Source organism: Acomys minous (genome assembly GCF_964271855.1).
Source record: "Acomys minous genome assembly, chromosome: 18".
Lineage (NCBI taxonomy): Eukaryota > Metazoa > Chordata > Mammalia > Rodentia > Muridae > Acomys > Acomys minous.
Window position 1 is genome coordinate 33880537 of NC_140501.1, and position 23317 is coordinate 33903853.

At 38.3% G+C, this 23317-nt stretch overlaps 1 protein-coding gene across 2 annotated transcripts in view; it reads left to right on the top strand.

Moving 5' to 3' along the window:
- Positions 1–23317, top strand: part of DIAPH3 (diaphanous related formin 3) — a 454594-nt gene that overhangs the window by 51110 nt on the left and 380167 nt on the right. For both annotated transcript variants that reach the window (XM_084767928.1, XM_084767927.1), the window contains one exon: positions 14390–14494. In XM_084767928.1, the coding sequence (XP_084624054.1) occupies positions 14390–14494 (105 nt within the window). The remainder of the gene's footprint in view (positions 1–14389; positions 14495–23317) is intronic.

Sequence of the window (23317 nt, forward strand, 5' to 3'; positions counted from 1 at the left end):
CCATCACTTGTATCCTCCCGTTCTTCCCTCCCTCCTTCCCTCCCTCCCTCCCTCCTTCCCTCCCACTTTTACCCTATTCCCCTCCCCTAGGTCTATGACTGAGGGGGACCTCCTCCCGCTCTATATGGTCATAGGCTATCAAGTCTCATCTTGGTTGCCTGCTTATTCTTTCTTTGGGTGCCCTCAGGCCTCCCCATCCAGAGGAAGTGGTCAAATATGGAGCACGAGAGTTCATATCAGAGTCAGTCCCTGCTCTCCACATAACTGTGGAGAATGTCCTCTCCATTGGCTAGGTTAGAGTAGGGAGTCTGATGTTTACTACTTGTATTGTCCTTGGTTAGTGCAATAGTTTGAGCAGACCCCCCTGGGCCCTGATCCACCCATCACAATGTTCTTCTTGTAGGTTTCTATGATCCTCTGCGTCCTTCTATTTCTCCATCTCCTATATTTCTCTTACCAGAGTCCCAGTGGGATGTCCTCACATCTTTCCCAATCTCCTGGTAAGTGAAGACTTTTATGGGGCATGCCTTTTGGGCTAGTATCCACTTATAAGTGAGTATATACCGTTTGAGTCTTTCTGCTTCTGGGTTAACTCACTCAGTATGATCCTTTCTAGTTCCATCCATTTGTCCACAGATTTTGGGGATTCCTTGTTTTTAATAGCTGAGTAGTATTCCATAGTGTATATGTACCACAGTTTCTTTATCCATTCTTCTACTAAGGGACATTTAGACTGTTTCCAGGTTCTGGCTGTTGTGAATAAGGCTGCTATGAACATGGTTGAGTATATGTCTCTGTTGTGTGCTCTTGCGTTCTTTTCTGACTATAATGAATCTGACTTTTTGAACGACTTGAGCTCAATGGGTACAACTAAAAGTGACTTGTTTACTACAGGTGTTGCCTCTTAGAGTTAGTCCTTTCAATTTGTTTCCTTTTCTTCAAATAACAAAAAATGTCTAGCTCACTACATATGGTCATCAAAAGAAAGCATGTCTTTCTTCACATTGTGGACTTGCTCTACGTGGAGATGACTGTAGGTGTCTTTGGTAGGGGTATATCTGCCCACCATACTCCTTGCTTTTCTTTCTTACCTAGATTGAATCTGACCACTGTAAGATTAACCTGCAATGGAGGACCAAGTATTTCTTGGCTTGGGATGTTTATAACCTGCCATTGGTGTCCTATGGTATTATCTTAGTTTCTGGCATATTGCTGTTTAAACAAATCTTTCTGGATTAAAACAACATACATGCTATTATTTTATAGGTTGAAAAGCTAACCTGGTTCTATAGGCTTCATGAGGTTGAAGCTAGTGTCAGCTGTCATGGTCACTTACCACTCATTTAGGTTGTTGTCAAAATCCTGTTTCTTGCAGTTGGGAGGCTGAGGTTCCTTTCCTTGTTTGCAGGCGGAGCACTCAGTTTCTGGAGGCCTTTTTCGTGTCTTACATGCGTACTCCACTGAATCTGTCATGCTTAGAGAATACAGGCTTCTTGTTCTAATGTGCCAGCCTCTGTCTTCATTCAGAGAAAGCTGTCTGTTTTAATCTAGGCTCTGAGAGACAGCCCAAGAAAGTTTCCTTATTTTGAGATCCATTGCTATACATCCGTATAGGTAGAGTACATATAGGGTAGTGGGCTTCTCTGTGGTGCCTGTGATGCATATCATAGGCATAGAAGATTACAAATGCTGGCATTGTTTCCCTTATAGTTTGTCTCTGCTTTCCTCTGATGTCACCTACTATTCACATGTTACTGATCACCGTCGTTTATGTGGCTACTCAACCCCACCCTCTTCTTCTGAGGTAAAATGCATTTCCCATTGGATGCAATAGTTGGACAGTTCAGTTCTGAATTTACCCGATATTCATATTCTGTTAATGGAAAGCCAATATGTCCTAAATTTTCTTCGGATTAACGTACTCTGCCTTCCGCGGAGATAGTTTACTCTGGGTATTTCTATAATAGTTTACAATTTTGCAGCTTTTCCTTTTGGTCATGTACCTGTCAGATTGTAAATGGCTTTTTAATACTAAATTCTCTAAATAACCCATGGCATTGATTCCTATTTTCCTTGTGGGTAGAGTGATGCCTCTTTTCTGGTCCTTAGCTACATCCTCTATGTCTCATTTTTCCTTCTCTTCTATCTGTCCTTTTCTTTCCTTACTGTTACATTTGGCTCTTCTATCTTATTTTTATAGCCTTTGATTTTTCTCTTTACATTTCTTACAGCATTGGAGCTGGGCATGTTGTATGGTATATCCCATTTCCTCCTACACAAGAGAAGTTAAAATTAGCTACCTAAAAGATGTCAAATCCAAAACATTAGAATTGAGATACATCCTATTCCTTAACAATGACATCAAATTCGTGTTATTCCACTAGTTCCCTCTCTGAAAAGCTCACACTGAAGTCTGAGCCATCTTTACCCCATTGGGGCATTTGCCCGCCTTATTATCTGTGAGCACTTTTCTTCTATTGTACCTCTTGTGGGGCAGTTGCAGTGGCCTCTTCCCTTTGTCCTACCATGTTTCTGAGAACTCTCATACTCACACTTCATGTCTTAGTGCAAACAGTCTTTAAAATCTTCCTCATTCCTCACCTCACCTCTGAGCTGAGATACATGAATGCCTTACAGACTTTGTCCTTTATTATTGGATATCATTGTCTCTACTAGATTAGCTACCTAGTATCATGATTCCAAACAAATGTCTATTGAATATATGAAACGTCTCAACTTTTAAGATTTCTTGAGACATTGTCTCACTATGTAGTTTTGCTGGCCTGAAGTTGCTATGTTTACGGCCTGGCCTCAAACTCACTGAGATCCCTCTGCAGCTGTCCCCAGGGTGCTACAATCAAAGGTGAGTACTAAGGCCAGGAAACTTAAGATTTTTAAAGGTATTGTGTGTTTCTCTGTTTTAAACTGTTAGGTTGGGTGGAGATTACATGCATTTGCTCTTCTGTCCAGTAACACAGAAATATTAAGAAAATGATGAGATTTTTGTTTCATGTATCCATTTTTTTTCATTTTCTCATGTTAACTATTGAGAAGTTGAACACTATGCAAGACAGGTCATCTATCAGGATGCCATCATCAACAAGCATTGAGTGCCAGTGATAAGAGAATCATTCTGTCAATAACTAAATTCTAGAGTTCTCTCTAGAACTGTGCGGAGAAAACACTCTAATAAAGTTGCTTGATATATTTACATATTAATCAAGATGCTGTGATCACTTTTTGGGAAGATATTTTTCGGGCTTTGCCATAGCATGGAAATAGGAGAAAACACCTTTGTAAAATAATGCTATCTAGAGAGCTTATACTTGATGTGTCTCCTGGCACCGGAGCTTAGGTGACCACCTGTCTAATGCATATATTGGCATTTTTATTACAGGGAAATGAAAAAATACTAAAGATATTACATTTGTGTTAGAAACAGTGTTCAGTATATAATAGAATTGTAAATCTACTTTTGCTTTCCTAGTTGCACAATATTTCAAACATGGAACGGTATAGAAAATAATACAGCGAAACATCATTGACAAAATTGAAGTTTTTAAAATACTGCTTCCAAAACCATTTTTTTTCTTTTTCTTTCATACATCTATAAAGACCTCCTTCATTATCTCAGTTTTGTCCTGTGAGAAAGTCAGCCTTATCTGAGGTTAAAGTGACTGTTTAATTCTGTAATGTAATTTATGAGGAAATGCCCAGTGTTTATGAAAGTCTCAATGTAAGTGAATGAGGCACTTTAATCAATGGTGGTGCTCTTACCTGAAAGATTATGTACGTTATGGGTGTCTGTGCTGGCAGGTGATTCTGAATATGCTTCATAGTTCTGGCTAGACATTATCCCCAAATGTATCACACTTGGGAATCACACTTGGGAATCACGTTGACTATTCAATACATTTCTTGTATCTTCTATTAAAATTAGAGTATATATAATAAAAGCAATACTTAATTGTTCTATTTTTATTTGTGCTTGGTATTGGTATGAGGGCAAATTGAAAATTACTTTTTAATTGAGAGATTGTTTACACTGTTCACTGTATATATAAACTAAAGTTGATAGACAAAATAAAAAGCTTACTTATATGTAACAATTGAGTATCGTAAAGTAGTAATAAAGTTTATTCTACATTGTAATTCTTGTGAATATTTCCATTTCATTTTATTTCATCTTAATTTATGTATATCTGTAGCCATGCCTGTGTGTCTTTATGTGGAGGTCAGGGGTCAGATGTAAATTTGTAGGAGGCATCTCCTGTTGCTGTTTTCAGGCTAGGTTCTTTGAGCCTTTCTGCCATCCTTATCTTCTTAGTGCTGTGATGACATTGTACATGACCCCTGACACAGGTGCTGGGGATCTAGCTCCGGTCCTCATGCAGTGTAGCAAACACTTTATTGACTGACACATCTCCATAGCTCTCAGATTGTTGCTGGTGTTGTTCTTTACTTTTGTATTTATGTCTAAACCCAATCTAAAGATAAACATTATTGTATTGTCAAAGTAAGACAGATTTTGCTAGTATTCTTATAACGCAGTGGAATCTTATTTTTCAGTAGGCATGGAACCATTCATGGTAGTGAAAATAAATTTCAGTGTGGGGATAAACACAAAGGCCATTTTATTTTTGTCTAATGTGGAAAAGAAATACAAATGTGCTTAAGAATAGTGTTGTACTTTTTGAAGATATTTGGGTAAAATCATGCCTTTAGGATGTTGAGCTTCTTAGTAACAAGACAGATAATTAGGGTGTTGGACCTCCTCTTAAGATGTTTAGTTAATTGGTGATTGTATTGATGTGATATTAATAAATACCTTGTAAACCATGAGACAGTACACAAACGTGATTAAAATCCAGGGATATCCACTGACTTAAGAATTAGTGTTTAGCTTTTCTGTTGCTATGTTAATTTTTATCTCCCGGTGTTTTTATTAATTCCTAAAATGTAGTGATCAGTTGCAGTAATGTCTTTCCCCTATCCGTTTTGTGACTGTTGCCATACTATAAAGTGCTTATTTTCCTTTCTGGCAGAAGTCCCTCACACCTGACCATCTTCAACTTGCTGCTTGTATGTATTTGCCCAGTGCTCAAATAGTCAATCATTTTAAATTTAATCTGACTCTCCATGGTGTTAACTATCCCATTCAACTTGATGTATGCACATTTAATGAGTATGCTTTCTTGTAAAATCTACATTCATGAATGAAAAGATTGAGTCTAACATTTGTAATTCAGTTGAAAAAAAATGCCCCTTTTCTGGTTGCCGTTCTCTAGTCAATTGCTCTTTACTGTCTAAATATGCTCATATATTAAGTTTACATCTTTTTGTTTCCAAGTTTTGATGGAGATAGTGTCAAAATATTTGCTTTGTGCCAGTATTTTATCAGAATATGGTGAAGTCAGTGTGTCTAAAAACAGTAGCAGCAAAATGGTGAAGTTTTGTTATATAGGACCCTCTGGTTTTCTCCATCTGGAGACAGCTACTGGTTTAACCTGGTTTCCAGGTTGGGCCTGCCCCTGGACCTTTGTACAAAGTAGAAAGCATATTCTTTTCCTTTGTTGGACATGGTACCTGGTGAAGTTATGAAATTTAGTGACGCTTGGGAGGAGTCTCAGCTTCATTTACTCTGCGCAGATGCTGTTGCGTGATGCTCAGTTACACACCGACCCTGATCGCATGTCACCGAGGTACTGTGTGGTTCTCCAGTGCTCCCTTTGTAGGAACGATGCATTTCAGCTTGTCTTCTTTATTTCACTGCTTGAAGAGCTGCATTTTGTGGCTGAAGCTATTGCATTGATTTCTGAAGGTCTTTGAGAGTTTTCTAGGAATTGCTTAGCGCTCTAGGCTAGACCTGCAAATATTCTGGCTCCTGCTCTGTTTTCAGAACTTTACTCCCTCATCTAATGATTGTTGTAAAATAGGATTGGCAAAATTTTGTATGAGAAGTTTATTTCTGCATTTTAAAAGTGACCAGTGAGGTCTATTCACTGTGTGAAATATATAGCAAATTGCATTAAAAACAAAAACAGATCTGGAAGCCGAAAAAGGAAGTCACATGGAGTAAAGCAAAAGTGTTAAATGAGTATACATAAGAGATCTGGAAAAAGACAGACAAGTGGGAATCCTACTGAATATAGAAATGATTGATGGATTAAAGAATTGGTCTGCATGGAGACAGAGGATACTGGTGTGGGTTTCATTGGGATAAAGGAAAAGGTTTGCAAGCAAGTTGTAAGATGGAAGATGGGGGTCGGGGGCATGAGTGTGGAAGTGGTGCTTGAAGGAGGGCATCTTTTAGATGATAAGGATCAGGTGTAACCTTGAGACCAGGGGCTGAGATCAGTGACATTGAAGGTTGCTGGTGGCAAGAAAGCCAGTGACATCCAGGGCCTTCATGGGCTTTATATGTGTGTGTATATATATATATATGGAAACAAGCACAGCCAACTAGACAGATGAGAGTTCAGGTGCAAGTTGCAGAAGCACAGAATTGCTTCAGAATTGTGCAGAAGCACAATTAGAAGTACTCCCCTAAACGCCATCAGTAGCGGGGTTATCTCAAAAATAAAATGGTGCTTATTAATATTTAATATGGGGCCTACTCAGCCATTTAATTCTTATTTAAGATAAAAGAAGTTTGAAGAGTCTTTTGTGGAAAGATTGCTTGGGGAAGGGTCCAGATACATAGCTCACAGCAAGCTTGAAGTCCAAAGCAGGGACAAGTGGAAATAACCTTAGGCTTTGTGTTGGGAAAAGGTCTCAAGGGGTGCCTGGCCCCTGAGTTGTGAATGGAGTTTTGTTACCTGTGTTTGAACTCTTCTTGGTAGCCTTGAATTTGTCATTATTTTTTTCTGCTACCCAGTCAGATTGTGTATTTATTTTGGACAAATACTCTAAAATCAGTTTTGGTAAGTTTAGAGGACTTAAATTTCCTTTTCTTTTTTTCTTTGTAGAATGAAGGCTGTTCCATTTATTTCTCTCCCAATTTTTTTATGTTGTTCGTTAAAACCTGTTATTAAAATGCTTTAGTTTTGTCTTTTCCAACAACTTTATTTTAAACTTATAACCTAGAGAAATTTCATGAACATGCTTCACTCAGCATTTCTTGTCAATATCTCCTATAGTATTTTGACAGTTATTAAATGAAGTAAACATTGTTAATGCTGCTAACTAAGTTAGAGACTGTATTTCTAGCCACTCCTGTTTTATGTCCAGGATTGTGTCAACAGTTTGCATTTTGTTCCCATTTCTATTTCATTCAACGACAGGTCTTCATTATATGACCGACACTTTTGAAGACTTCTGCTTCTTTGGTAGAGTGCTCTCAATTTGAGTTTGTCTGGTTACCTTTTCCTTTATGCCCTTCCTTGCAATTAGGCTGAAAAATGCTCTGGGAAGAATATCATAGACTTGATGTATCCTCCCCAATGCATCATTATCCAGGGATATGCCATATTGGTGTCTGTGGTGGTGGTAGTTTGGTCTGTTATGCAAGGTGAAGTCTTCAGGGTTTTGTAAAGTTACTATTGCTATTTTTCCTTTCACTAGCAGAAGTTTTGTGCAATCTTAGCAAATTATCAAACCTTATAATTATGTCTTCTGTGTAGTTTCTCTTCAGCACTTTCATCTAAAATATATATTTGATGAAACAAATAATATATTGCAGTAAACTGCCATATTGAGTCTGTCAAAAAATCTGTAGTTATGTTATCATTTTCTGCCTTTATTTACAGCATAGAAGGTATCACATATTAAATTTGGAAGGAAGAATCAGTTAATTCATAATGATTTATAGTGCTCATTTAGGCAATCTATATGCGTTCTTTTTTATCTTTAGTTATATTAGAAGCCTTATTTTAATGAAGGAAATTAGTTTTAAATGTCATGGTGGATTTTGGTTGCTGCTCCACACCCCCTCATCTGTGTTTATCCAGCGTACCTGGGATGATGAGGGTCCCCAAATATAACTTATTGTTATCTTCAGGTGTTTACTCCCAAACCAGCTCCTTAAGTAACTCCAGGCTTGGACTAGCTGGTGGTGTTGAGGCTGGTCTCTCCAGGTGGTCCAGACTGTGCTGCAGTGTAGACCAAAGTGACAATACACTGTTGATATCATTCTTGCTTCTGTTTTGTTTCCTCATCTTTCCTTATGCTGAGATCATGTGTATAAGCCACTGCACTTTGCCATCTCCCACTCTCTGTCTTTATTGACAGACTAAAGATGGAGGCTGATGATTTTCAGAGAACATAAACTGAGAAAAAAATAAATTGATGTCATGTTCATTCTGTCTTTCCCAATCTAGAGCTGCTCAGCTTTGTAGATAGCATTCTGAGAGGCCTAATCTCTCTGTAACACAAAACAGAGATGTGCATTTTCTAGGACAAAACTCCTTTTGTGTTTTTTAGGGACTTCATTACTTCTCAAAGCCAGGTGCTATTGCTTCAGGAGTTTTTCTTCTAGCACTCTTTTCTATAGATAAAAATCTTAGATTTAAAAAATCTTACATTATATATCTCTATATGATTATTTTTCCTTATCCTTCCTTGTTTCTCTTTGCAATGCCCTTTCCTCCTTGTATTGAATAATACAACTTGTATTGAGTAATAACTTGTTAGGTTTAGTCATATGCCTCGGGGTGCTGCATCAGGCTTTACTGTGTGGTGGGAGTTAATTAAGTCCAATTTTCCTTCTCTATCCTCTTCTCCCTTTAAGCAAAACAAGATAGGGGATCTATCGTCTCACATTTCTCAGGAAAAATTCTGCCGTACTTATATAAAAGAGTTGCCATAAACCAGGGGAAAGGAGTGAAAAGTGGCCTCACACAAGTTCACTAGGTGGTGTCTCTAGTGAGACCTGAGCCAAGAGGAATAGCTAGACTGGCATACGGGAAGGGCTTTATTAAGCGAATTGTCTTACAAGATTATGGAGCCTCATTCCTACCACAGGCCTTCTAGAAATGGAGAATGAGAGAGGCTATGGGACCTGGTGATTCCCAGTGCAGGGCTCTGTACCTGAGAACCTGGAGTGTGGAATTGGAGGAGACATGGACCCAACTTCTAGAGTTAGAAGGCTGTAGAACCAAGGGTAGGAGAGAAGGGTACCCACTTGGCAGAGGAAATTCACCCTTCCTTTGCCCTTTGATGATCTGGGTCCTCAGCTGATTGGATAGTGCTTGCCCCATTGGGTGAGGGTGTATCTTCTCAATCAGTCCATTGATTCAAGTGGCTAACGTGTACTGGAAACACTCTCGCAGACACTCTGTCCTGTCTACCAGCTGTCAGTTACCTCTCACCCCAAGGATTAATCTAAAATTAACTGCCAGCTAAGATTGAGTTTCCAAACCATTCTTAGTCATGGACGGATATTATTTGGTAACACCTAATTGAAAAGAAAACAATGGCTTAACATCTTTTTAAATCTTAGAACTATTTATCTTAAAATTTTAATTTTATTTCAGCTAAGCTAATAGGTTATCTGTTTCTTAGTACTCTGTGTCTATCAACTATTTTAACTTGCTGTTGTAAATAATTTAATACAGATCATAGACGCTTGTAGGTCTCCCTATTTATTATTCCCCAACTCCTACCTTTTTTCTTCCAGTGTAGTTCTTTTTATGTTTAATAGTTATTTAATAATTGTATGTAGTCACCAGCTCCACTGTGAATTAAACACATAAGCACAATGGGCAATGATCAAATCATGGAAATTAGCATACCCATCACTTCAACAATTTATCATTTCTTTGTGTTAGAAACACTTAAATCCTTTTTCATTTTAAAATGTAAATAAATGAGGAATTGCAGTCTCCCAACTGTGCTGTAGAATGCTAAAACAGTATATTTTATACACGTAACCAGCTCCTCTCCCCTCTCCCCTTACTAGCCTCTGGCTTGTGCTCTTTTCATTGATACATCCTAGGAGATTAGTTCTTTTAACTTCCACTGACGAGGGACAGCATGCTTATTTGTCTCTGTGTCTGACTTATGGCCAGTGAAATTTCCTATATATAAAAAGTGAGTTACTATATTCATAATTTAAGAATTCAGTTGAATGACATAGAATACCATGTAACTGTGTATATTAATGGGAACAATTGGCTTGACCATTCAATGAACCATAAGGAAGCTGAATGTCTGCTTCATTGCTGGTGTGCTGTTTTGGTATTCATGAGCTACATTTTTAAAATAAAGCACATAGCTTGAAAAAGGCAGCATGACTATAACTTATGGAATCGCTAATTCTTACGATATCTAATGTACATTAAACCCACGTAATACTATTTACCATGTGGGTTTATATAGTTTGGTTTTTCATTTTGTGTTTAATCCCATTGAATAGTGCCTAAGCTACAGTAGTTTCTGTCGTCGTCCTCGTCGTCGTCGTCGTCATCATCATCATCGTGTATTCATAATATGTGTCTTAGTGTTCTGTTGCTGAGAAGTGTCGCCATGACTAAGGCAATTTTTATAAGAGAAAGCATTTAATTGGAGGCTTGCTAGCGGTTTCCGAGGTTTAGTCCACCATCATCATGGGAGGAAGTGTGGTGGCACACAGGCAGACATGGTGCCGAGACGGAGCCCAGAATTCTATATCCAGGTTAGAAGGCAGCAAGATGAGAGGAAGAGAGAGACTCCACGGCCTATTGAAACCTCAGAACTCACTCCCAGTGGGATACTTCCTCCAAGGGCCACACTTCCTAATCCTTTCAAATAGTGACATTCCCTGGTGACCAAGCACTCAAAGCCATCAGCCAGTGGAGGCCATTCTCATTCAGAGTGTGGGTCAGAGGACAACTCTAGGGAGATGATTCTTTCCTCCCTCTTACATGGGAATCAGATACAGGTTTGCACAGCAGGCACAATTACACAGTTAGCTTTCTTTTTATTTTATTTTTTACAATTACTCACTTTACATCCTTGTCATAGCCCCTTCCCTCTTCTCTTCCTGGCCCCACCCTCCCTCTCTGTTTCCCCTATCCCCCCATACCTCAGGAAAGGGGAGACGCCCCTCCCCCTCCTCTCCCCGCCCTGGGCCACCATATATCAAGCCGCATCAGGACTGAGTGCATCCTTTTCTTCTTTGGCCTGGCAAGGTAGCCTTACCAGACAATAAGTGGATTTTAGCCATATAGTACATGTTAACCATACCACAATACACAGACTCAAATAAGATAAGTAACAATGAGGACCCTAGGGAGGATGCTTAAATCTCACTCAGAAGTAGAAATATAATAGACAGCTGAAGTGGTTAAAGAGAGGGAACAGTGTAAGAGAGTGAGCACAGAGACAAGTGAGGGTCATATCAGGCCTGGAGAGGATGGGATTGGGGTGGGGCGGGAGGACAGGGCTTATAGAGAAGAAGAACCCTGGGCAGGGTTCCTCTGCCATAAGCTGGAGACCTACAATATGGAAGGCTGCTGAGAGGATAGGAAGGTGACTCCAACTGAGACTCCTAGTAGCAGGGGTCATGGAGACTGAAGAGGCCACTCTAACTATCACAACTTCTAGTGGAAGGAAGGGAACACCAACCCACCCACAAAAACTTTGACTCCAAACTTACCCAGTCTACAAGATATGCAGGGACAGAAATACAACAGAGATTGAGGAAATGTCCAGCCAATGCCTGGCCCAACCTGAGACCCACCCCATGGGTAACAGCCAACCTGATACCATTAAGGATACTCTGCTATGCTTACAGATGGGAGCCTAGCATAGTTGTCCTCTGAGTGGCTCCATCCAGCAGCTGATGGAAACAGATGCAGTAACCCACAGCCAAACATTGTGTGGAGTGCCCAGAATCTTGTGGAAGAGTTGGGTAAGGATAGACTCAGAAGGGACAGGAGCCCTACAAGAAGACCAACAGAGTCAGCAAACCAGGGCCTAGGGGGGAACCTGTGGAGGCTGAAGCTCCAACCAAGGACTATGCATGAACTGGACCTAGGTCCCCTTACACAGATGTATCTGATGGGCAGCTCAGTCTTAATATTGGTCCCCTAGTAAGAGGAATGGGGGCAGACTCTTGACAGTCTTTTAAAGGGGTATCTCCTTACATCAACCTTTTTGTTCTACAGGGTTAACTAAGGAGTGCCTACTATACTTTGCCTTTTTGAATGATGGCATTGTCCTCTCTGTCACTGCCAGAATCAAGTGTTCCCAGGAACTCTAAAAATTCTTATTTTTCCACATATATGAAAAAAAATACATGGAAATATATTGTGATGCACGTGTTTATGTGTGGAGGGCATAGAACAAACTTGTCCATGCTCCACAATGTGAGCCACTGAGCCATTTTGCTGGTCCCCCAAAATTACAGGCGAGGGGGAAAGCCTATAAGAAACAGTAACTTAGAAGGGAAATTGAAGCAAATAGACTGTTAATTACCTAGGCTGTTTTTTTAAACTAGATCAAGAAGGGGCATTACTGATTACTCCCTTTTGTCAGCCTTTCAAAGTGGAAGTTCTAAGATCTCAAAATTTCTTACCCTTCTCCCTCCTTCCCTTTCTTCCTTTCTATAGGTTCTTGGTATATAGTCCAAGCTTGAACTCTTGAACCTCCTGCTTAACTCCCTAGTGCTCAGAATACCCATGCACTGTAAATATTTCTTTTAATAATTTTATTTATTCACTTTACATCCTGATTGTGGCCCCCTCCCGCTTCTTCTCAGGCTCCCATCTTCCCTCTTCCCCATCCCCTCTCCCCTGTTCCTCAGAAAAGGCGTTTTCCCCCATCCCCCTGTCCCCTCAGCTCATCAAGTCCCACTAGTGCTGAGCATGTTTTCTTCCTCTGTGGCCTGGCAAGGAGTGACCATAAGCAGGCAACAGTCCATGTCTGAGGCAGCCCCTGCTCCCCTTACTTGGGGACCCACATGACTCCTGAGCTGCCTGTTGGATACATCTGTGTATGGGGCCTAGGTCTACTCTATGCATGGTCCTTGCTTGGGGCTTCAGTCTCAGCAAACCCCACTGGGCCCTGGTTAGTTGGCTCTGTTGGTCTTCTTGTGGAGCTTCTGTCACCTCCAGGTCCTCCTCTCTATCCCCACGCCGACTTTTCCATAAAACTCCCTATGCTTAACCTAAGGTTTGCCAATGAGTCTCCACATCTGGTTGGATCTGTTGCTGAGTGTAGCCTCTCACCATACAGTTAGACTAGGCTTCTGTCTACGAGCAGAACAGTATAGTTACTATGTCAGGGGTTGGCTGTCTCCCATAGGATGGGTCTCAGGTTGGGCCAGACATTGGTTGGACATTGCCTCAATTTCTAAACACAATGCAGGGATAAAGATAGAGAATTGTAAATATATATATCAAGGTGAACTGAAAGGAATTGTGATCTTTGAATTGTTTGGTGTCAGATAAATTCATGATCTGCATTGTTGAAGAATGAATGTGTCACCCTTAAGAAACTTGGGAGAAATTTGGCTTGCTGGGTTGCATAGGCTGTCTGAAGTCCTGATTTTTATGTGTTTATTTGTAGAAATCTAGAACTTAGATACATGCAAATGTTTTGTGAATCATCCTATGTGTGGCCCAGGGCTGTGGTCCGTTGGAAATCACTGGTGTTGTCCTTTCCCACCAGCTCCTTTTGTCTAACCTCAGCCTCCCATCTTTTACCAGAGCAATCTCTTAAGCAATTTATAGAATTCATAGATTTATGTGTCTATTTTCGACTTGGATTATTAGTCAACATTAGTCTTATAGGCATGCATAAGATGCTTTAGACCCTTGCCATGTTTGGTGATATTGAGAAATGTTAGACTTTTATCTGGCTCTAATTCACAGCTCTTGTATTCATTCAGAAGTTCAGCTTCTATGCTATTTAGATCATCCATCCAGTAAATTAACTACTTAATAATTTTGATAGTGATAGAAAGGATAAAACCATAGTATGTTATGCCATACTCTTGTATTACTATTAGGTGTCTGCTATTATGCATGTGCTTGTAGCTATCCTGGAAGGTGGTGGTTTATTTACTTTTTATTTTTATAGTATGCAGATTATCTCTTTAAAACAGTACAAGATAGCTTCAGGTGCAGCTGTTGTAAAATAAATAAATATATTGAAATTTTGAATCCTAATGACCTTATGAAAGGCAGAAATCTGCAACTGTCTAATTATCTATAGTGATGTGAATATAATTTTAATAGCCTGCTGTGAATTTAAAGCTTTTCTGGTAAGTGTTTTACCTGTTAAATGATCTAGAATGCTTTCTGTCTACCCAGCTCTCCTTCCTTCAGGCAGAACCATGTGTAAATCATTCCAAAACAATTAATGCTGCTTTAGTCACAAATTATTGATTTTTCTGTTTCATAGAGTGTACGAGGAACTGCTGTTCTACTTAGATTCTAAAATCAGGCATTTTAATTGTGTTTTCCAGGAAGATATGAATTTAAATGAAGATAGAAAGGCACCATTGCGGGAAAAGGACTTCAGTATCAAAAAAGAAATGGTGATGCAGTACATTAATACTGCTTCTAAGACAGTAAGTAAAGCTGTCAGCTTGAAAAATAAGGCTGCAACATGTACTGTGGGAAACAATGCATTTGTCTAATGAAGTGCTTAAGCTTGTGCAGAACTGCAATCAGAAGGCTTTTGAATGCATAATTAGAAACAAGTATTATAATAAATTAGCTTAAGATATTTCTCATATTCTTTTAAAATGCTTTTTGGTTTTGGGGCTGTCTCACTGCTAAGAAGCACGGTGGTGTGTCCTCAGACCTTACCTTGTTAGTGAATTAGGCTGATCATTGATTTCCAGTGTCAGTTATGAATGGGGATCATATTTCTACTATAGAACTCTTGGACAAAGATTTTCCTCTACCTCTGTAAGTTAGAATTCACAAAAGTCATTTCCGTATTGTGCATTTCCTGTGGATAAGGTCATCTAACACAGTACAGATGTAAGTATTAACAGGAACATTGTATGCCCCCAGAGTGCCCACTTTTCCAGAGAAACATGAAAAGGAGTACAAGTAATGACTAAGTGCCTATGAAACTATGATTAGCACACTGAATTTGTTGTGCTTACCTCATTGAAATACAAATGAGTTTGACAGAAGTTGTGAAAAACAGGGATTGGATGAAAATATAAAATGGAGGTATTCTAGTTGTGTTGTTTTTGCTGTAATACAACACTGATCAAAACCAACTTGGGGAGGAAAGGGCTTATTTCAGCTTACTAGTTACAGCCCACTAGTCACAGCTCAGGCAGGAGCCTGGAGGCAGGAACTTAAGCAGAAAACACGGAGGGATGCTGCTGACTGGCCTGTCAGCTTGCTTTCTTATGCAGCCCGGGCCCAAGTGTCCAAGTATGGTATTGCTCACAATGGCTTGGGTCTTTCTTCATTTATAAACAAGAAAGAAAATATCCTACACAGACAAGCACATTGGCTAATCTGATAGAGATACTTCCTCAAGTAAGGCTCCCCTTTCTCCAAGTGTGTCAAGCTGACAACTGAAGTTAACTCTGAAATGGCAGGAGCCCAGCCAAGAAGTGAAAGGCTGTAGAGAGTGATTTTGGCTGAATACGTAATAGGCTTAGAAAGAAGTAGCTTATAACACTGGTTTTCACTTGGCTACTTTAACCCAAGGCCAGACTATGAGAACATAAGTTATTTATGCCTCATCTCTGGTTATCTACTAGACATTCTGTAACTCAGCTATTTCTTTTGGAAGAAAGACTCAAGTGATGTTTAATTTTTAAACATATTTCAAGTGTTGGCTGCTTCACCTTCGGTTGTAGAAATCATTATGCCTTTTCCACTTTGGTATAGACGGGCTGTGTATTCAGCTGCTATGAGACTGATGCTAGTGTTGTGGCTTTTGCCCCTTCAACATATGCAGCTGTCATTTTGGAGCTAAAGCCTTAAAAAAATCTTTTGTGCATGGGTATTTTAATTTACTTCTTTGATTTTCATTTTTTCCCCACCTGTAAAATTGCAATTCCTATGTCATACAGGTATTCTATCACCATTAAGTAGTTTCTCCCATTTTTAGAACATTTGACACCGGTGGCTTAGCAGTTGTTTAGTTTTCCTTGTTATTTGCTGAATCTTGGAATTGCAGCCATTATAGCATATTGTGCCAATGTTAATTCATCGTAATAGGTATAGAGAAAAGTATCCTATAACATACATTTACTAAGGGTGATTTCACATATTAAAAAGACATTCATTTATTCAATACATGTTTATTGAGTGTTAGTATTTGTTAGCCAGTATTCTAGATGTCAGAGGTGGGTACTAAAGTATTCCTGCCATTGTGTGTCAATGGAGCCATTTGCTTCATATATAACTAAAAAACAACGCATAGGTAAAACACATGAAATGTAGTGTATACAACCCAAAGCAGGGGAGGTGAATTGTGTCATGTTGGGAAGCTAGGGAAGATGACTATTAATAAACATTAAATCTAGCTAGCTTAAATTTACTAACTATAACCATGTAGGGTATGTTGAACATGTTACAACTGACTTAGAGAACCCTGTGTATTAGTGCATGTTACTTCTGGAACTTGAGAAAATAAACAGACTTAGAAGATCAACTCTACTTGAACTTTGTGGTAGATCTAATTGAGTTTTCATTCACTGATTTAAGTTAGTTCTTTATCATTTTGACTCAAGGCTGGAGTTTATTTACAAGAATGATCTGGACTGAAGGAGATCAGTTATCTAGAGTGTGAGTGTAGCAGTAACTCAGTGTGTAGATTATGTAGCTTTTCCTAGAAGTGTTCTGAGTAACTTTGCAGGTGGTTAAGAATTCCTATGTCCTTTTAGAATGCATGAAGCCTAGATCAGACATTGTCAGGAGATGGTTTCTCTCACCAAGACTCTCAGGCCTTAAGTGGATTAAGTAGGCGTGGAGACATTTCCTAACCGAGCTGCTGCCTTCACTGGCCTTTTCTAGTCTTTTCCCTTTGGATTGTGTCTACCACATCAGGTATGTGATTCTAGTGTTTGTTATGGCATATTTTGCTGTGGTTGGCTGAGTTTATATTTAGACTATATTTCTCCATGGCTTGATAATAAAAGCCTATCACAGTGGCAACAGAGACCACAAATGAAGTTAGAAACAATTAAAGAATGTGTTAAAAGAATTTTGGTTTAGAATAGGATTTAGACCAATAGGATGTTTCTATTTCCTTCTCAAAAGATTGGTAAAAACACAGTGTACACCATGCTTTTTAAATTTTTTCAAGAGAGGAGAATCTTCCAATGTCCCTTTTGTAAGGTTTTTCATAGTGATTTATGGCCATAGAAAAGTGTGGCCCTAGGGCAGTGGATCTCAGCCTTCCTAATGCTGTGACCCTTATATAAATTCCTCATGTGTGGTGACTCCAACCATAAAATTATTTCATTGCTACTTTATAACTAATTTCGCTTTTGTTATGGATGGTAATGTAAATATCTGTGTTTTCTGATGGTCTTAGGTGACCTATGTGAAAGGGGTTGTGACTCACAGGCAAAGAACCACTGCCTTAGAGGCCCCAACCCCTATGCCACAGAAGTGAAAGCAGACCCATGAACAAAGTGGAGATTGTTAAGGTGGATAAGGGCCGACTAGGCAGACTATGTTTACAAGCTGGGGTTTTTGAATAGGAGCTGTGTTTCTGTGTCTCAGGGAACTTCACTAGCTCTCTCTGACTTTGCTTTTCTCGTTCCTTCCAAAAGTCTGTGACTGCAATGATTTCAGTACACTTACTAGGAAAGTTCGGGTTGCTTAACTTTCTTCTTTAGCTATTAGTGAATTCATGTTCAGATTTTTAAAAACAAGAAGCAAGGCGAAATACCAAGCATTTAAAAACCGTTAAGAAGTCATAGAAAAAGCAATAAAAGTTTTAAATACCAAAATGAAATGATGTTGAGTTCTAACTTGAGTTCCTAAGTGTAGAGTTGCCATCTATACCTTCCTTGTACATGTGTCATACAGGCTTTTTCGTGTAAGCATGAATAGGTAACAATCACCCTGTTTTTACCCTTGAAATGGATTGCTTAATCTTTTCATTCCTTTGTTTACTTAAAATTTTTTATATAGATCTTTTCGTGTTTAACTTCTTTTGTTGAATCTCAGTTTGTTACTCTGTTTTAAATATTTGTTTCTCGTTACTGATATTTGCTTAATGTCTGAGTTCATATTGAAATTGTTACCGTAAAAGGTTTACTTAAACATTGTTTTATACAATATGTTTTGATAGTACTCTTTCCCCTCCCTCAACTCCTCCCAGATCCTCTCCTCTTCCGTGCCCACCAAACTTCATGTCTTCCTTCTCTTTCTTTTTCAATAAGATAAAATAAAAATCCAAAGAGGAAAAACAAAAAGACTAAAAACCATAAACCAAAACAACAAATAACAAAGAGAAAATCTTTAAGACCAAAAAACCATCAAAACAAAGTATATTCACATTCACACACATATACATGCATGCACACACATATACACACATATATTCATGTACACACATTCACATTCACACACACTCACGTGCATATACAGACACTCATACACTCATATTCACACATAGGCACACTCACATACACATGCATACACATGCACATACACACTAATAGCCACACACATGCACACATATACATACAATCATACACTCAAGCTCACACAGACACACTGACACAAATTCTTACACACATACACTTCCATTCACACAATGACATTCTTATGTTCATCCACATACAAGCACACGGCACGATGGTGATGGTGTACATTTTGGGTTGGTCCTCAATAATGTCTTTCATTTTGTAATAGTGTTCTGTTAAGTTTTGATTTTATTTGTAGCATTTTCTGCTCTGGGGAGAATCCCATCTTGTGTGAGAGCCTAGGGAGTCGGGAGTTCAACGTGCGTTGATACCCAGCCTCTGGCCATCTGCCCTGGGTCTTCTGAAACCCTCTGCTGTGACCACAGATCAAACTCCTCAAACTTCTGCGTTTTTCTCTTTGTCATAACCCTGTTGGTTTCCCTTGCTTCCCCCAGTCAGATTTTGGTCATGTGAAGGTCTGTGACAGTTGACCGTGTGTCTCCCACTGCTTTATTTTGAAGGTGTTTGAGGGCCGTATTGTTCCAGTGTTACTTTGTTATCATGGTTTTTGAATTTTCCACTATTTAGTTTTTGTCTTGTCTTACTTATTTTTTCTTTTTAATTTTACTGTGAGAACCCAGGAGGCTTCAAGAACTATAGCACTTGATCATGTACTCAGATTCTCCATTCCTCTGGATTTTATTTGTTTTATGAAGGAGTTGTAATTTATGTTAAAAATGGTTCTCTTTTCCCCTCCTCCTCAATTTTCAAGGGAGGAGTAATGATTTATTGAGGGAAACCATTTTTCTGTATAACTTCACCTGGTAGCTCTAGCTTTGCAGTTTATTGCATCTGTAAACTCTCATCAAACCACTAAATGGTCCATGACTTACAAATAGATTTAGATGAAATGGTCGTTTTAGTGTTACTTTCTGCTATGTTTGCATGGTACTATCATCTAATGTATTTCCAGTAAGCTATGCAGGATGTGTCATTTGCTGTATCCCAGTTACGTGGAAAATGCAGACTGCCCTTCAGTATTGTACCTCACCCATGGAAAAATAGGTCTCATCTGCTTGTGTGTGTCTATAAATTAGTGAGTGTGTTAAATCTATCACAGCATGAAATCACTTCAAGCACTGTGAAAGACTATCTTAAAGAATTTAAATTGATTGCAGATGTTAGTGCAATTAAGCAGGCCTGATGAGCTAAGAATCATGGTTCTCAGATTTGAATATGAATGCATTTAAAAAAATTACAGTGATGTTCTCCATGTAAATGGAGTTCACAGGCATCTTAGAGTTTTTAATCACCTTCTGTTTTCAGATGGTTCAGAAACGTGAAAAGTAGTGTGTGACCTCTTATGCAGATGCCGCAGTCACCGAGAATGAGTACGTTAGTCTGAAGTACATAGTGTTATGGTGTCCTTATCCAGTAAGAACTGAGACTGATTACCCTTCCAGTATTTTATTTTTCTACCACTTAGCTTTATCTATTTTTGTGCCTGTAGCTTAATAAAAAATATTATTCTATAGATAGAGGAAAATGCAAAGTTGCTCCACCCCAAGTTCTTAAGTTAAAAAGAGGAGTAAGACTAACAAGCCAAAGAAGATTTAGATTATAGGCCTCTGCTGGTCGACCTCCATCTGCCCAGCTTCTGCTTGCACCACTGAAGCATAAAAGTAAATCTTACTTGTTTTAGAAAGTAGTGTACTAGTTGTAAATCAGGCAGCAGTTTTTGAAGCAAGAGTGTAACAGGATGAAATAGAGTGCATAGTGTGCTCATCTTCAGTTTGTCTCAAAATTGATCCGTGATTTAAGTAATTATGCTCGTTAACTTCTGTAACATTGTAAAACGTTATGGACATTAGGACTTTATTATAAGCAATAGTAAAGCAGAAGTGGCAGAATGGTAGGGAATCCTGTAAGTACTGGGTATTATGGAAAAGTTCTGAAGAATAGCAACGTTAAGGACTGCAAAGAAAGAATGCATTGAAAAAATTTATTACATAAGTTATAGGTTTGTTTATAGTTATATATGAATGGTTATTAAATTCAATGGCTAGCTAAATTATAAAAAACTACAGGTGTGTGTGTTTGATAGAGGCTGCATTTAAAAGTCTAATAGTTGGCCTTCTGTTTGACTTATTGAAGATAAAAGTAAAGTAGAAAATGAGACTGTGTGAATACATGTTATGATAGACATCTTAGAGTTTCTAAGTGGTTTTCAAGTGGTTTAGAAGAAGCATGAACAGTAGTATGTAACCCCTTATGCAAATACTGGAGTCACCTAGAATCAATGTTAGTCTGAAGCTTTCTGGTTCATGTCTGTGGTACAAAATTGGATAAAAAGTTAGTAAGTCTGAGCATCATAAAAATACGCATCGTGTTTTTCATATACATATATATTTATCTGCTTCTCTTTGAATATAATGTCAGTAATATATCAGTTATTTATTTATTTATTCATTTATTTAATGTGCTGTGGATTCAAATAAAAGTCCTTATGCTTGCACAGCAACCATTTCACCCGCTGAGCCATCTCTTTGTCATAACTTTCTTTTGACTCTCACATACTGCATTAAGCGTAGATACTGTGACCCAAAATAAATAGTTTCGTGTCACTAAAAATTAACACTTGATATTCCCACAATTCAGTAGACATTAGCAGACATATTTAACTACTCCATAAATTGGAAATTTCTCAACATTGTTGCCAGATGTCTGCTGTGGAACCTTAGAGCACACAATTTTTTACTTCTCCTTTTTACCTTAGTTATGTCGTAGAAATTAATTTTTTTCCTGTAGCATGTTATATTCCCTCCTTATTCTACCTTCATTTCTTGGAGACTGACAATTCAGATGGTACTGGTTTGTGTTTCTGACAAGATGGCTATGTTCTGATCGGCCTGGATCCCAGTTCTCCAGTGATTTAAGAATCCATTCTTTCTATATCTCTTAGCCTTGTCTTCCTATGAGTTGGCTTATTTGCCCATCCTCTTTGCTTATTATATGCAGACAATTAACAGAAGCCCCTTGCTACTTTATTTCAATTAGTAGTCCTTAAAAATGTGAAAAAAATATACCTCAATGGTTTAAAAAATAAGTCATATGTGTTGTTAAGGCAGTATGCTTGGCTTATCACTGACACTTTATTTTTACATATAACAAAGAATAATAATATTATTTCAAATGTGAGAATTTAAAATATAATTTAATTACTATATTAATATATCATTGAAAATTTTTACTGCATCTTTACATGTAAAATCAGTTTTTTAAAACTGTTATCACCTGGCTTTTATTATGTTTTGCTGAGGTGGATCCATGACCTAAGTGGAACAGTTGTTTTTCCTACTCTAAGCTATTCTTAGATAGACAAGTTATTTGATGACTTATTTTTAATTATGAAATGTCATAGACTGTTACAACTTATTTTGTACTTTCACCCCTTTTCTTCTAAAAGCTGTACTTTTGCTTCTGTGTCTGCTAACTGTCGGCTTGAGCCCCTTCCATCTTTATCCTTTCCAACTGCACTAAGCGCACTCATTGAGGAATGCTGTGGTGTCCTGTAAGAGTGTGCTATAGCAATTTGCATTTTCCCAAACTTGATGTTAACTCTGTATTTTTAAAATATCAACTGTCCTTTTTATTTTTAAACATTTTTATTTTTTATTTGTCTTATTGCTTGTGGAGTTGTAACACTGAGGATTGAACCAGATCTATGTGCCACCCCAAGGACACTCAGCTGTTTAAACCATTTCTTACTCTGTGGTTATAGCATTAACCAGTTCTTGCCTTCCATTTAGCCATATTCCAAAAAAAAAACTCAGGGTGGATTAGTTGTTTGAATCCAGTCTTGCCACTGTCTTTCCCAACTGCATTAACGATCAAGGGCCGGGAGTGAGAGATAGACGTGTTCTGCCTTTGTATGTTACACTTGGAGTCCAACACATAAAGACGTTAGTCAAGTTCATCGGTTGCCCAGACTAGATGGATTTCTATTAGACTATCACCTTTGCAAAGTTACAGTTGTTCACATGTGCTTCTAGGAGGCTTACACACTCAGTTATTCAACATGATAAGTAAGATTTAGCATGTACTTCATGAAAAGAAGTTCGAGCTAATATGCAGTGAAAGATGAGAGCATCTTAGTAATTTATAAAGAGAAATGAAGCATTTTTACAGTGTTTTCTTACAGGCCTGTTTATGTAGAAGGCATGTGGATTGTGTACTTACCATGTCTTTAGACTTGGGTCCTGTTACTGTCAATGCCATTAGCACCTCATGATACCTATTTTAAGTGATAGACGAGAATCTTCATGAGGGCAACGAATACCTACTGTGACGTGTAGTAGATGTTTCTAGTTTTCCCTTTTCCTGTAGCATCTGGGAGACTGCAGAATGCTGTGTCTGTGGCTTCTTTGCAGGCTTTTAATGCAGACCTAAAAATCTCCTCTTTGGACACTATTTGAGTACTTTTAAATGGGTACATTTGTCTTTTTAGTGATAATCACTTTGAGTTTATACTCTATCTTAATATATATGAGTAATTTTAATTGGGGTTTATATAGCTTCTTGTATTTTGAATTTTCTCTATAATTACCTGAAGTTATTTATAATAAGATTTGGTGGTACCTTACATGGTAATTTTATCTTCCCTAAATTATAGATTGTGCCTGGTTACCTTTTAGGGGAGAATTGGCCATGGATTTGTTTGCATCTCATTTTGTTTTCTTCCTATTTAGATTTCATAACTCATGAGCTTTATACATT